Source organism: Myotis myotis, unplaced genomic scaffold, assembly GCF_014108235.1.
Source record: "Myotis myotis isolate mMyoMyo1 unplaced genomic scaffold, mMyoMyo1.p scaffold_m19_p_3, whole genome shotgun sequence".
NCBI classification, from domain to species: Eukaryota; Metazoa; Chordata; class Mammalia; order Chiroptera; family Vespertilionidae; genus Myotis; species Myotis myotis.
The window spans coordinates 135778701-135792417 of record NW_023416335.1 but is presented as its reverse complement, the minus strand read 5'-3'; the positions used below and the strand labels follow the sequence as shown (position 1 = coordinate 135792417).

The following is a 13717-nucleotide window of genomic DNA, read 5'->3' as shown; positions in this document are numbered from 1 at the left end:
AAAGATTGTCTTTCTTTAGTAAGTTGCTTCCTCAGCATCTATTACACTTTTAAATGCAGTGATCAGTAGAATGCAAGGACTCCTCAAACCTTATTGCAATTTCAGGCTGTCTCTCTTATTATTTTATAGGCTTTATTATGCAATGTTTTACAAATATCATTTACAATGATGACAGTGAAGGCTTTCTCATTTTGCAGAGATTGCAAGGCGGTAGGCGGGGCAGTATTTCGGCACTGTGTCTCGGTTCACAAGTATACACAGAGATAACACAGTCATGTTCCAGTGACAATGTCTTACACAATAACATGATCTGGAAAGCTTAATTACTGGTGTGACACTGCCGAGTTCCCAAGATCTTACACTAATAAGCTATGTACTCCCACTTTGGGAATGTTTATAAATATCAGGCTTTCTGCATTTTTACACCAAACTCTGCTTTATGAAGACCCCATAGTTGAATGGTGGGGACAGAAGATATTGTGCAGCGTGCTCTCAGGTTTCTAGAAAACCCACTCCCCTATAACATGTGCTTAGTTTAAAAATAAATAAATAAAAACGTCCAAGGAGAATCACTGCCTCCATTATTAAAATGAATTTTAAAACCATAACAGTTGTTTACTAAATTGAAAATTTTCATTGAAATGCTCCATTGAAAGCTCTGCTCCATTTTAAAAACATTTTTATTTCATCTGAATTTATGTGGTACAAAAGTACTGTCACCCAAATAGCAGATTCTTTCAGTCATTCAAGGCACCCTTTCTTCAGGGGCAAATAAATAGGAAGCAAATGATATTATGCAGAGTATATGTAGAAAATTTTCCTTTATATAAATGAACAAAAATTTTTGGACATTTTATATCGCTTAGCAATCCAGTTTATATTGACAAACCTAGTGAATTGTTAGGAGGTGCACTACATATACAAAAGAACTCAAGAGGCAGCAGATATTTTAAGCCTTAATTTAATATAAAGTGTCTGATTTAATTGTTTTCTTGTATTTTTTTTAGAAGATACTCCATCTGTAAATTTAAGTTTGGTTGGCCCTTTTTAGTCTTTTTGCTCAATATTTTAAACATTTCCATTTTCTTCTTTTTGTAGAGTCTTTGAGCTTCTTCTCTCTCTTGCTTTCTCCTCTCAAATTCCTGAAATTAACATATGTAATTTTCATTAGTAAAAAACAGTAAATACAGTTCCGAAGTTGTGTTGAAACAGGTATCACCTTGCTAAAACTTTAGGTCTGTCTCTTTTATTTTCAAAATATTAAGTGTCTCTTTTATTTTCAAATGTTAAATGTTAAGGCAAAGAGTATGCACTATAACACATGCTATTACAAAAAGTTATTAAACAATTTTAATTATCTGTATGCAAATAAAGTCGGAGCACAGAAGGCATATTTATGAAATGATTTCATCATTTAACTAGACCCAATGAAGAATTAAAAGTGACTTTATCTAGTCATGTAACACTAAAACCTTCATTTCCAGAATATCTCATATTCTTTTTAATTTGCACCTGACAGATTTAATTCCAGGAGAATGTTTGGCTACATACCATATATGTGTAAAACACTGTGCTAGGCATTATGATATCTAACCATTTAAGAATGATCATGCTCATTTCATCTGCTAAGAGAAAGACTCAAGTTCATTTGAGTCTAAGGAAAATAATTCCGTTATATATTGTATAGATCCAAAAGCACTACTTGAAATGCACTATAACATTTACTAAAGCAAATATAAAACTTTAAAGTTCTTCAATAATGCAACATATCAGTGATGGCGAACCTATGACACGCATGTAAGAGGTGACACGCAAATTAATTTTTTGGTTGATTTTTCTTTGTTAAATGGCATTTAAATATATAAAATAAATATCAAAAATATAAGTCTTTGTTTTACTTTGGTTGCAAATATCAAAAAAATTTCTATATGTGACATGGCACCAGAGTTAAGTTAGGGTTTTTCAAAACGCTGACACGCCGAGCTCAAAAGGTTCGCCATCACTGCAATATATGGATTGTTTTTCAATTTCCCCTGTAACACATATAGCTCCCAAATGACACAGCCTTATATTTGTATGGTCACTTATATTTAACCAAGTACTTTCACATACATCATAGTACACTTCATTCTTTAAAAGTGTTATCTAGGCTTTTTATCTTCATCTTACAGACAAGGAGCTGATGCTCAGTGATATGGAAAGTGATTTGCCCCAAATCCCAAATAACTGATACAGCCAAGTCTCATATCCAGATCTTGTGAATTCAAAGTCTGAGCAATTCTCCATTATGCTACGCCATTGTCACTTAAACTTGTTCTTATATGGTATGGTACCTCATTTATTTTAAAAAGCACATAAAGATCTGGAACGTATTTGTGGGAATTTAGGTATGTGGAGTTTCACTAAACAAAGTAAAAAGAAAGTAGTCTTACTATCAATTATAGGTTCTTACTTAATTAATGTTCTTAATTTTGATTTCTCCTAAGTAATGATGCTGGGTATTAACATTAGAAATCTAAGAGACTGTCAATTTTCATAAATATAAAGTCCTAGCATTTATCTATGTAAAGAAAATTTTAGGACATTACATGTTTTACAGTACAATGGTCCTTATTGGTATACTATTTCCAAAGGTGGCAGATATCAGATGCTTGTTTAGGAAGAAGCAGAAAGTAACAAGCTATGAAACAAAGGTCCACTATTTCCATGGTGAAATATTTCTGCTTCATCCTAGTCTGCTGCCAGTTTACGAATAATCATACAATTTTAGATGTGAAACTTCCAGAAAATCCCAAATTCTAAAGCTAAAACACACAAAAAATTCTAAATCAGTGCAATCACTGATATGCTATCCTTTTTAAAGTGCTAAAAATAAAGCTTCAACACAAAAACTCCGAGTTAATTACAGATTAAACAAAATAACGATTTTGTTAAAGTTGTAGATAACTTTGTTTTCCTCATTAGAAAAAGTCTATTCTAATTTTGGGTTTCTGAATGATTACAGAGAGTGGTACCATTTTGCTAAGTTAATGTAATAGACTTTTTATTTTATTTTTGAGAGAGGGTGGGAGGGAAGGACATTGATATGTTGTTCCACTTATTCATGCATTCAGTGGTTGTTTGTTGTATGTGCTGACTGGGGATCGAACCTGCAACCTTAGTGTCTCGGGAAGACGCTCCAACCAACTGAACTACCTGGCCAGGGCTCTAGAGGCTTTTTAATTAGCAAGACTAACTCTTTATAGTAAAGAAATATTGTAGTCACCTCCCCTCTGGCTTTTACTTGCTTCAATGTAAAATTATGCAAGTAATCTATATTTTCCTTAGGTCAGTAGTTCTCAAATTTTATTATTCATAAGAATCTCTTGAAGTACTTGTTAAAAGTGCCAGTTCCTAAACCAAACTCTTAGTAAACATTATCCCAGAAGTTCATATCATTAACCTGTAAGCAATATCTTTAAAATTCTATTTCTGACCACCTCTCAAGGATAATATAATCAAGGAATCTGAATATGTTAAAATTCTCTAACTCTGATCATACCATTCATTTATTCAACAAATGTTTACAGAGGGCATACTATGTACCCCACACTAAGAAACACAGATTATATATACATTTAGCATAAATAGGAATCTGAATATTTTTAAAGATCTTACTTGTTTCTTAGCAGCACGCTTAGCTTGTACCCGTTCATATTCTTCTTGTGCTTTTTGATTTGATGTTTTCTTTTTATTTTTCTTTGGAATAGTAATGAAGCTTTATAAGGTAAAGAAAAATAAGTTGTAAAGATTAAAAACAATATAACTGAAATTATGACAAGTATGTCTAATACAGTACTTGTATATTAAAATCTCACTAATGTAAATTAATAGAAGGGGAAGAGATAAGAGGAAAGAAAGAGGACATTAATCTTATTAATAAAATATACAAATAACATTATTAAAAATATAGTTATAACTTTCAAGATAGATTACAAGGGGTAACTGGAGAATCTTGGAGAAATATTTCAACCAGGGAAAATACAGAAAGATTTGAAAGATCCTAGAATGTAAACAAACAAAAAAAAAAATCCCCCACACACATTAAAAAACAAAACCAAAACCAAAACAGGAAACCAACATATGAATGGTAGGAATGACAGACTGAAGAAGGCATTAAACTGAAGGACATAATGGAAGTTGTAGGTGGATATGAACTTGAATCCCAGAGTTCTTTGACCACTTCATCTCCATTCCACTTCACCTACTTGTTCATAAATGACCCCAACTCCACTTAGAACTATTCTATCTTTTGTTTTTTTCCTCACTTGAGGATATTTTTTCCACTGTTTTTCAGAGACAGAGGGAGGGAAGGAGGGGAGGAAGAAGGGAGAGAGGGAGGGAAGAGAGAGGGAGGCGGGAGGCAGGGAAAGGGTGGGGAGGGAGGGAAGGAGGGGGGGAGAGAAAGAGAAAGAGAAAGAGAAAGAGAGAGAGAGAGAGAGAGAGAGAGAGAGAGAGAGATATCAATGTGAGAGATCAATGTGAGAGAGAGATCAACTATCTCCCATAGGCACCCCTGGGTCAGGCAGTGAACCAAAAAGTACCCTTGACTGGGAATGGAACTTATGACCCTTATGTGTGGGCCGACACTCCAACCACTGGACCACACCGGCCAGGGTGAACTATTCTATCTTGAAGTACTTCTCATGTCTCTGAAGGTGTCCCACACTGTCACAGATAATTCAACCACTTAGATCCAGACTCCATCCATTTCCTCAGGCTATCCGATTAATTAATAATCTTCCTTTTTCCTGTTTCTCAACTTTTCACTATACCAACTTCATAAACACAGTATAAAAATTTCAGCCCTGGCCGATGGCTCAGTGGATAGAACGTCGGCCTGCGGACTGAAAGGTCCCAGTTTCGATTCCGGCCAAGGGCATGTATCTTGGTTGCGGGCACATCCCCAGTAGGAGGTGTGCAGGAGGCAGCTGATCGATGTTTCTCTCTCATCCATGTATCTGGCTCTCTATCCATCTCCCTTCCTCTCTGTGAAAAATCAATAAAATATATTTAAAAAAAAAAAATTTCAGTAGCTACCTTCTTAAAGTAAACAAATGCACTAATTATCCATCACCAAACTCTAGATCCTCTTCTAACTACCAATCTCTTATTCCTCATCCTTTCATGGTCAAGTATCTAGAAAGAATAGTGAATAGACTAAGATAGGCACTTCATATTCACTTAACTCTGTAATCTGATTTCTGCTCTCACACTGTAATCAAACTACCCATGCCAAAACAGTCACGACCTTCTAGCCAAATATGATGATCAAGTCAATGGGCACTTTTCAGTTTCATTTAACTGACCATTCACTACTGTTGAAAATTCCATTCCGTCAGTTTTGGTGACATTCTTTCGCCCGGACCCTTTCTAACTGCTCCTTCTCACTGTGCTGTGCTAGAGCCTCTCTCTCTTTCTAATCCCAGGTTTCCCGCCAAGTGTTTCTCTCTTTGGTCTCCATGTTCTTCTTTGATAGTCGTATCCATGACCATGGCTTTGGATGCTACATGCAAGGGTAAAAATTTCACCAGGGTTATCTATTGAAAATCTTCTTTACAAGGTCACTAATAATTGCCTAGAGCACAAACTCAAAAGACCTGCTCTCAGTCTTGTTTTCTTGGATGTTACAGTATTTGAGTTGATCAATCCCTACTCTGCACAAATTTCCTGTATTGACATAGCTGTCACTGTATTCCCCTCTTTCTCCAATTAAGGCAGTTCTATTGAACTTCTTCAGTGACAACTTTTCCCTGTTTCCACTTCAAAATAAGAAACCTCTAAAAATATTATTTTAGCCAAGGAATTTTGTGTCATGATTAAACCCTCCTCACTTCAATTATCACTGGAAATGATTCATTCCTCCATTTCCAGAGCTATTTTTTGCCAAGCTTTACACCCATAGATAAACATACTAAAAATCTGAATTTTTAGTGTCTCTGTCTTCATCCCCAACTACACTCTTTCCTGGGGTCCAAGTTCCTATTATGTTTAGCACAAATAGCTCCAATTTTAAAGGACAGAATTTTAGTGAAGTTAAAGGTTATGGTCCCCAAGTAATACCTACCTTCACTGCGAGTTTAGATTTTGGCATGTTTTTTTAACTTGAGATATGTGCAGAGAAAGCTTTATAAGTTAGCATTTATAAAACCAAAGTGTATGGTGCTATGCTGTTTCTTTTCTTTTTTATTCTATTTTATTTTTTTTTATTGTCTGAAGTTTTACATGTCTCCTTTTTCCCTGACACCGCCCCCCCTCCCAGCCATTTCCACCCCAGGCAAGCCCCCACCTCCCCAGTGTCTGTGTCCATTGGTTATGCTAATATGCATACATACAAGTCCTTTGGTTGCTCTCTAACCCCCCACTTGTCTCTGGATCTATTCTTGCTCTCTGTTTCTTTTTTAATTGATTCTAAATCCACATCCTCTGGGGGGAAGAATCTGGATTAATAGTAGTAGCAGCAGTAGTAGCTAACACTCTTAGGTGGTACTTCTCATGTATCATACACTATTTAAAGTACTTTATAACAAATGAACTCATTTAGTATTTATAATGTCACGATAGGTCAGGGAGACCACAGAGTCTGAGAATAATTCATTCTGGAGAGGTACAACATGGCAACTCTGAATTAAATACTTATCATCATAATTTCCATTTTAGAGAAGTCCAGCTCAAGTCCATTCATGCTGTTAACCACCGAGCTATACCTCTCAAAAAATTAGTTTAAAAAAAACACACATCCTATCTAATAATAGACAAACTTGGTAATTGACCATTCCTTTGCTAGACCTCCCACTGGCTAATCAGCGAGATATGCAAATTAACCCAACCAAGATGGTGGCCAGCAACCACGCAGCTGAAGTGAGCAGGAGGCTTGCCTTCTCCAGTGATGGAGGAAGCCAAGGTTCCCCGCCTGCCGCGGCGGCTCTGAGCTCCGGAAGCAACAAAGTTTCAATTATAGAAGCTAAACAAACCCCAGATACCTGCTTTCAGCCGGCGGTGGCCATGGAGCTGGAGCCGGCTCTCAGCTCCAGTGACAGCAACAAAGTTTCAATTATAGAAGGTAAATAAATCCAAGAATAAAAAAAAAAAAAAGAAAGGAGAGGCTGGGAGCTTCAGTCGCCGACCAGCCTGAAAACAGCCCTCAGTCCCTCACCCAGGCTGGCCAGGCACCCCAGTGGGGACTGCCACCCTAAAGGGGGTGTGGCCAGCCTGAAAACAGCCATTAGCCCCTCATCCAGGCTGGCCAGACCACCCCTAGTGGGGACCCCCCACCCTGAAGGGTGTGTGACCAGCTGCAAACAGCCATCAGCCCCTCACCCAGGCTGGCCAGGCACCCAAGTGGGACCCCTACCCTGATCTGGGACACCCTTTAGGGCAAACCAGGCGGCCCCTACCCGTGCACCAGGCCTCTATCCTATATAGTAAAAGGGTAATATGCAAACTGACCCTAACAGCAGAAAGACTGGGAATGACTGGTCAGTATGACACACACTGACCACCAGGGGGCAGATGCTCAATGCAGGAGCTGCCCTCTGGTGGTCAGTGTGCTCCCACATGGGGGAGCTCTGCTCAGCCACAAGCCAGGCTGATGGCTGCCAGTACAGTGGTGGTGGTGGGAGCCTCTCCTGCCTCCTCAGCAGCGCTAAGGATGTCCGACTGCAGCTTAGGCCTGCTCCCCGCTGGCAAGTGGACATCCCCCCAAGGGCTGCCGGGCTGCCAGAGGGATGTCTGATTATCAGCTTAGGCCCAATCCCCCGGGGAGCAGGCCTAAGCCAGCAGGTGGTCATCCCCCGAGGGGTCCCAGACTGTGAGAGGGCAAAGGCCGGGCTGAGGGACCACACCCCCCCCCCCTGCAGTGCACAAATTTTTGTGCACCGGTCCTCTAGTATATTAATAACAGGAATTAACCACAGTCCAAGTAAGTTAAATGTACTTGAAAGGCTGAAATCCAAAACCCAGATATTTTAATACCCATTCCATTACTTCTCCAATTAAGCTAACCTAACCTAATTCAGTCATTTAAGATTAAAAAAAAAAAGCCTCCATGAAAAATTATCGCCTAATTACACTGTGACTTCTAAAATGCCTCAAATAACAATTCCAATTTCTATATAAATTGTCTAATTTCATAAAACACTACTTAAACTTAAAACATAGGATTTCAAAATAAGAAAATACATACTTTACCCTTTCTTCTTTACATGGCTCTTCTGGCTGAGGCTGGTCAATGCTACAATGTTCTTCAGACAAAGCCTGGTCAGTGTTACATTGTTCTGTTGGCAAAGCCTCATTAACTTGTTCTTCTGACTTGTTCTTCTCAACTTTTCTAGTCTGCTTCCTGAGTCTTTCCTCTTCAGCTAAGTAAAGATGTTTCAGATGATCGGGATATCGATCTCTGAACTGGGATTCCTGTGAGGTTTGAGCCTTGTTTTTCCGCCATAGCAATTTCTTGTAATTTTGCTGAATCTTCAATTTTCTTCGAAATGCAAAGCCTTGTCCTACATTGAAGAACATCAATCGTTAATTACTTCCTCAGAAAATAAGTGGCATGAAAAAATGTAGCTGTGACATTCAGATGCTAGAATTACTTTGTTTTGCTTTGAAAGGTCATTTCAAGAAAACAAGTTTTAAACCATTGGCGTGAACAGCATGTTGATTCTCTGCAAAAGACCAGGCAAACTTAGTCATGCAGACACTTCAAGTAAGACTCTCAAATATGGTAAAATGGCTAGAGCGTTGCACGACTCCAGTTTATTGCGCTCACAAATCAAAACAAAGTCCTTAATCCATCTAAAAGACTTCATCTCGGTCTTTAATAGATACTTAAAACATACAGCTCACAGCTATTATTTTACCTTAGAGAAACTACTGTACGACTTACTTTTTTAAAAATATATATATATTTTATTGATTTTTTTTTTTACAGAGAGGAAGGGAGAGGGATAGAGAGGTAGAAACATCAATGAGAGAGAAACACCGATCAGCTGCCTCCTGCACACCCCCCACTGGGGATGTGGCCACAACCAAAGTACATGCCCTTGACCGGAATCGAACCCGGGACCAGTCCGCAGGCCGATGCTCTATCCACTGAGCCAAGGCGATTAGAGCTGTACGACTTACTTTTAAAAGTAACTCAACACAAGAGAGAGAAGATGGTGCATGACTTTCTGAACAGCTACCCGAACTTAAGATGTATGCATTCCAAACGAGATCTGCGGGAACTTACAGACAAGACACAATGACAAACGCAAACCAAAGCAAAGCAAAGGAAGATCAGTAAAAGACGACTGGAGGGCTCTGGGTTACTTGCAATCAGCAAGGGCGTGGGGCAGATTTCTGGCCCTATCCTTCTGTCTGTCCTTCCCCGTAATACATGCACCAAGGTGTACACATAATACATCCACAAATGGAACCGTAGATGCTCTCTGCTTACGCTTTCGTGGGTAAATAGAGGGAGAGTTCGGGACAAGAATGGAAACAAGTGGGGGAAGATCATTACAGACGGTCACCAACACCGCCCCGTCTTCCCACCCGAAGCTGAGACGCCCACGGCCTCGGCCGGCTCCGGAATGACTCCCTCCGCCCCGGGAGGGCCCGACCCAGCGCCTACCCTGCTCCCCGCATCGGCGGGTCGCGCACTCTAGGAGTTCAAAGGCCCGGGGATCAGGAAGGCTGCCTTCTTACCCTCGCGAACGCTCCCCACGAAGGCCTGCAGGTGGTTAGGTCGCCACGTCCTCTGTTTCACATTCTTATTTTTGAATCCGACCGGAGAAAACCCTTCGCCAGGCGCCCCCAAACCCCGCGTCCGCCGCCCGGGTGCCTGCCTTGAGGGCGCCATAGCATACCCAGCGCGTCGCCGGGAAACTCACACCGGACGCAGTCAAAGTACGTCACCAGGCGGAAGCAATCCATCGCCCACCTGCAGTGTCGATCGGAGCTCTACTGATCCGGCCTGGGCGGCTCTCCGCGGAGCCCCCGCCTCGCGACCCGGTGGGCGCCACCTACAGCCCGGGCGGGGGAGCGCCATGGCGGCTTCCAGCCCGCTCCCGGCGGCCCAGGACTTGCCCACGTTGCGTGCCAAGTTGCAGGGGCTGCTGCGGTTCCTGAGGCAAGCCCTGTCCATTGCCAACGCACACACAGTGGACTTCTACACAGAGTCCGTGTGGGCGCAACTGGTCGACTTGCCTCCGGAGACTGTGCTGGAGGTGCTGAGGGCCACGGCGACGGCGGGGGACCGGACCTCGGAGGCGCGCCCCCCGGCGGAGGCCGAGGGAGGAGCAGGTGAACGGCGGCGGGAGGGGCGGGCTGGGAGGCAGAGAGGAGGCTCCGCCCCGCGAAGCGTGCCCTCCGGCGGCAGCCGGGCGGAATCGCGAGGACCGGGGGCGGGCCGGGGCGGGCCGGGGCGGGGCCCGCCGAGGTGGGTGGGGGTCCGGTTAGCGCAGGGGTGGGGCGGGGACGCGGTCCCGGGGTCTCACTTTCGTCCCGGGGTGCCTGTGTAGTTCCACCACTTAAAGGGACTAGAGCCCGGCAGCGGTCCATTCATTCAGTCACTCAGCAAGCGCTGCTGGGCGGGAGCTACGGGGAACGGGGTGCTCACCGTGCCTGTCGGTTCCTTGTGGAAACGCGGCAGCAGGACAGCAACACTTAGTAGTAATACATCAAGATAAGTTCACGTGGTGATGACGGGCGAGAAGACAATGAAAACAGTTGGGGGAGGGGGGGTAAGCGATCAACCCAAGGACTTGTATGCATGCATGTAAGCATAACCAATGGACACAGACACTGGGGGGTGGGGTGAGGGCATGTGCCGGGGGGTAGGGGAGGCCGGGGGGAGGTCAATGGGGAAAAAAGGAGACATATGCACTACTATTTGTAATACTTTAAACAAGAAAATAAAATAAAAAGGAAAAAAAAAAGAAAATGGAAACAGGCACCTTGGCAGCAGTGGTGGATGAGGCTGCTCTAGGTGGCCGGGAGCGGCAGGGGGCGCCGGCGCGCGGGGAGCCGGGGAGGGGTTCCCAGGGTCGGGCGGAGGCTGGACCCCGGTGCCCAGCGGCGCCGGTGTGGGAGGCAGGCAGGAGCCGGACTGCCGGGGGAGCATATTGGGTCTGAAGCTGATGGGAAACGTTGGAGCCGTTTAGTCAATATAGTGGCCTGACTTCCCTTTGAAAAGATAACTCTGATGGTTATTTGCAGAACAGACTAGAGGGGCAGAAGCCGAGAGGCCCGTTAGTACAAGAAAGAGATGATTATGTCGGGGCCTAGGGTGGTAGCAGCGAAGATTTGAAATATTTACTAGTTCATTTGAAAATTGTTTATAAAGTAGCTAGGACGTGCCATGAACTTTGGTAGGCTGTGGGGTTGTTTTTTTTTTTTTTTTTTACCCTCAAGAAACTTAGATCCAACCAAGGCTAGTATATTTTGGAAGTAGCATGACCAGAGGACCCGAACAGGCTCCTGGGTTCTCTCCTACTTTGCTTCCAGCTGTTCCCAGCCTTGCCCTTGCGAGTGAACCTTATGCGCTGGGCATCCTCTGAATGCAAAGCTCCGCTAGAGGAGCCTCCTATAATAGGACGTGGTAAACATTGGTTTCTTTCCAGTCACAGGTTATTGTTGAGAAAGTTAGGCATGGCCTCAGTTTGCTCTCCTAATATCCACTACTTATGATAATGTGGCAACTTACACTTCAAACGGGCAGAGACCATGTCTTCCCTATAAACATGTGTTCCCAGTAACTAGTCAAATACCTGGCATGCATTGCTCAATGAATATTTGTTGCGTGAATGAATTAATGAATGACTCATGGCAGCTTAGCTTCCCCCCAAGAGAAAAGAAACTACCTTTAAATGTAAAGCCCAAGACTTTCCTATGGCTTTAACTTTGTCTTCATGCGATGAAAGAATTAGGTTATCTTACATATTCCAATCATGACAGTAGGATCAATTAATATGTATCATCTAGTCTGCAGTCTACTAAGTGTTTTCTTGCACGTTTTCTCTTTTAATCGTCACGTCAGCCTTGTGGGATGGGTTCTGTTTCTCCCAAGTTATGAAATTGAGGCTTGGCTTGAGGAGTTAATTTGTCAAGGGCACAGCTCTTCATGGGGTTCAAACTTCTGACTCCAGAGTCTGAGCTCTTTGCCACCATGATAAAATTATACTCTGAATTATTTAGGGATGAATTCCAAAGGCCATTATTATTAAAACTAATACTTTTTGTGACATTAATACTTTTCTTAATTTTAGCTATGTTTTTATTGTTTCCCCTTTCAAAGATGGAAGAATTATTTTGTTCACTGCTGTATACTTATTGCCTGGAACAATGCCTGGTCAGATTAGGTGGTTAGTAAATATTTGGCAAGTAAGTAAATGAATGAATAAATGACACCACTTATTTAGGCTAGGGATAAAATTCTAACATCTTTTGGGAAAACCTTACAATCAATTTTGTATCTATCCAACAAAAAATGGAATTTGGACTCAGTTGTTCTCCTTTGAAACGTCTTTGACCCTGGAAACAAAATATTTAATTTTTACAGATGGTCAGTTGCCTATAGTGTTAAAAAGAATGAATTTTTACAGTTTATGCTTGCAAAGAATATTAATTTCTGTTTCTGTGGAGATTGTTTGAAGATGGGCATTTTCTCCATTCCTATTTGCAGTCTGTTGTTTGTTTGTGTCAGAGAAGAGCAGTGGAATCCTTTGACCAGATTTGTACTTAAGAATTGTTAGCTCCTATGGACAGTGTAACTTAACAGTTAAAATTTTAGACTTTTGTGTCTGATAGGGTTCAAACTCCAGTTCTACCTCTTACCAGCTGTGTGACCTTGGAGAAGTTCATTCTTTCAGCAATGAGTGTCTACTGTGGGCCAGCACTATCTGGGAGCTAGGGAAATAGCAGTAAAGAAAACAAACAAAAATCCTCACCTTCCATCTTGCCTGCATTCTAGAGGGAAGAGTTAGACCCCTCCCCGGAATCCTCAAAAAAAGTGCCACAGAGAAAAATTAAGTAGAGAGAGTAGGTAAGGGTAAGTGCAGGAGGAAAGTATGTTTGCAATTTTAAATAGATTGTTTCAGCAAGACCTCATGGAGATGACACTGGGAAAAAATCTAAATAAGGGAAACAATGAGTCATGAAGCTACCTGGAGGGAAAGCACTCCAGATAATGAGAGCAGGGAGCACAAAGGCCCTGGGGTGGGAGCCTGAGTGGTTGTTTGAGGAGCAGCAAGGAGGCTGGAACAGATTTCCATCAGGGACTCACAAGAAGTATGGTTTTCTGCTGGTTTTGTATGAGGAGTTACAAATAAACACAATTCCCGGAGCTGCAACGCGTTAATGCGCGGTGTATGGAAGTGCACTAACAGATGTTTGGCACAATCATTTGGTGTTTTATGAGAACAAGTTGTTTCTGAAAATCCTTAGTGTAGCCATTTCAGTAGATCTTGCCAGGTGATCTTTGGGCCCAGGCAGAGTCCTGAAAGTTTCTTCTCCTCTGTTCAACCAAGAAGACCTAGCAAAAAAAAAAACCCAACTTGATTCTTCAAAATAAAAAAGGAAGATGTTTAAAATAGCTATATTTCAAAGACATAAATTATGGGTGTTATAGATTGAATTGTGTCCTTTCAAAAGTTGTATATTGAAGCTCTAATCTCCAGTGTGACTGTACTTGGAGATG

At 42.0% G+C, this 13717-nt stretch overlaps 2 protein-coding genes across 10 annotated transcripts in view; one reads left to right on the top strand and one right to left on the bottom strand.

Annotated features, from left to right (window-relative positions):
• The window catches only part of CCDC59 (coiled-coil domain containing 59), a 42153-nt gene extending 32238 nt beyond the window's left edge, over positions 1-9915 (bottom strand). Inside the window, exons 1-4 of one of the 2 annotated variants that reach the window (XM_036298171.1) lie at positions 9727-9915; positions 8225-8540; positions 3658-3757; positions 945-1142 (exon numbers count right to left, since the gene is read on the bottom strand). In XM_036298171.1, the coding sequence (XP_036154064.1) occupies positions 981-1142; positions 3658-3757; positions 8225-8540; positions 9727-9880 (732 nt within the window). In that variant the 5' untranslated portion in view covers positions 9881-9915 and the 3' untranslated portion in view covers positions 945-980. Of the gene's footprint in view, positions 1-944; positions 1143-3657; positions 3758-8224; positions 8541-9726 lie in introns of those variants that run through there. The other variant, XM_036298172.1, reaches the window with a different exon arrangement.
• A 120-nt stretch (positions 9916-10035) lies between these two features.
• Positions 10036-13717, top strand: part of METTL25 (methyltransferase like 25) — a 103157-nt gene continuing 99475 nt past the window's right edge. For 4 of the 8 annotated variants that reach the window (XR_004965889.1, XR_004965888.1, XM_036298168.1 and 1 more), the window contains exon 1: positions 10036-10323. Coding sequence is in view for 5 of the 8 variants with exons in the window: in XM_036298168.1 (XP_036154061.1) it covers positions 10068-10323 (256 nt within the window). In the remaining 3 variants the exon portion in view is untranslated. The remainder of the gene's footprint in view (positions 10324-13717) is intronic. The other 4 variants (XM_036298167.1, XM_036298165.1, XM_036298164.1 and 1 more) reach the window with 2 other exon arrangements.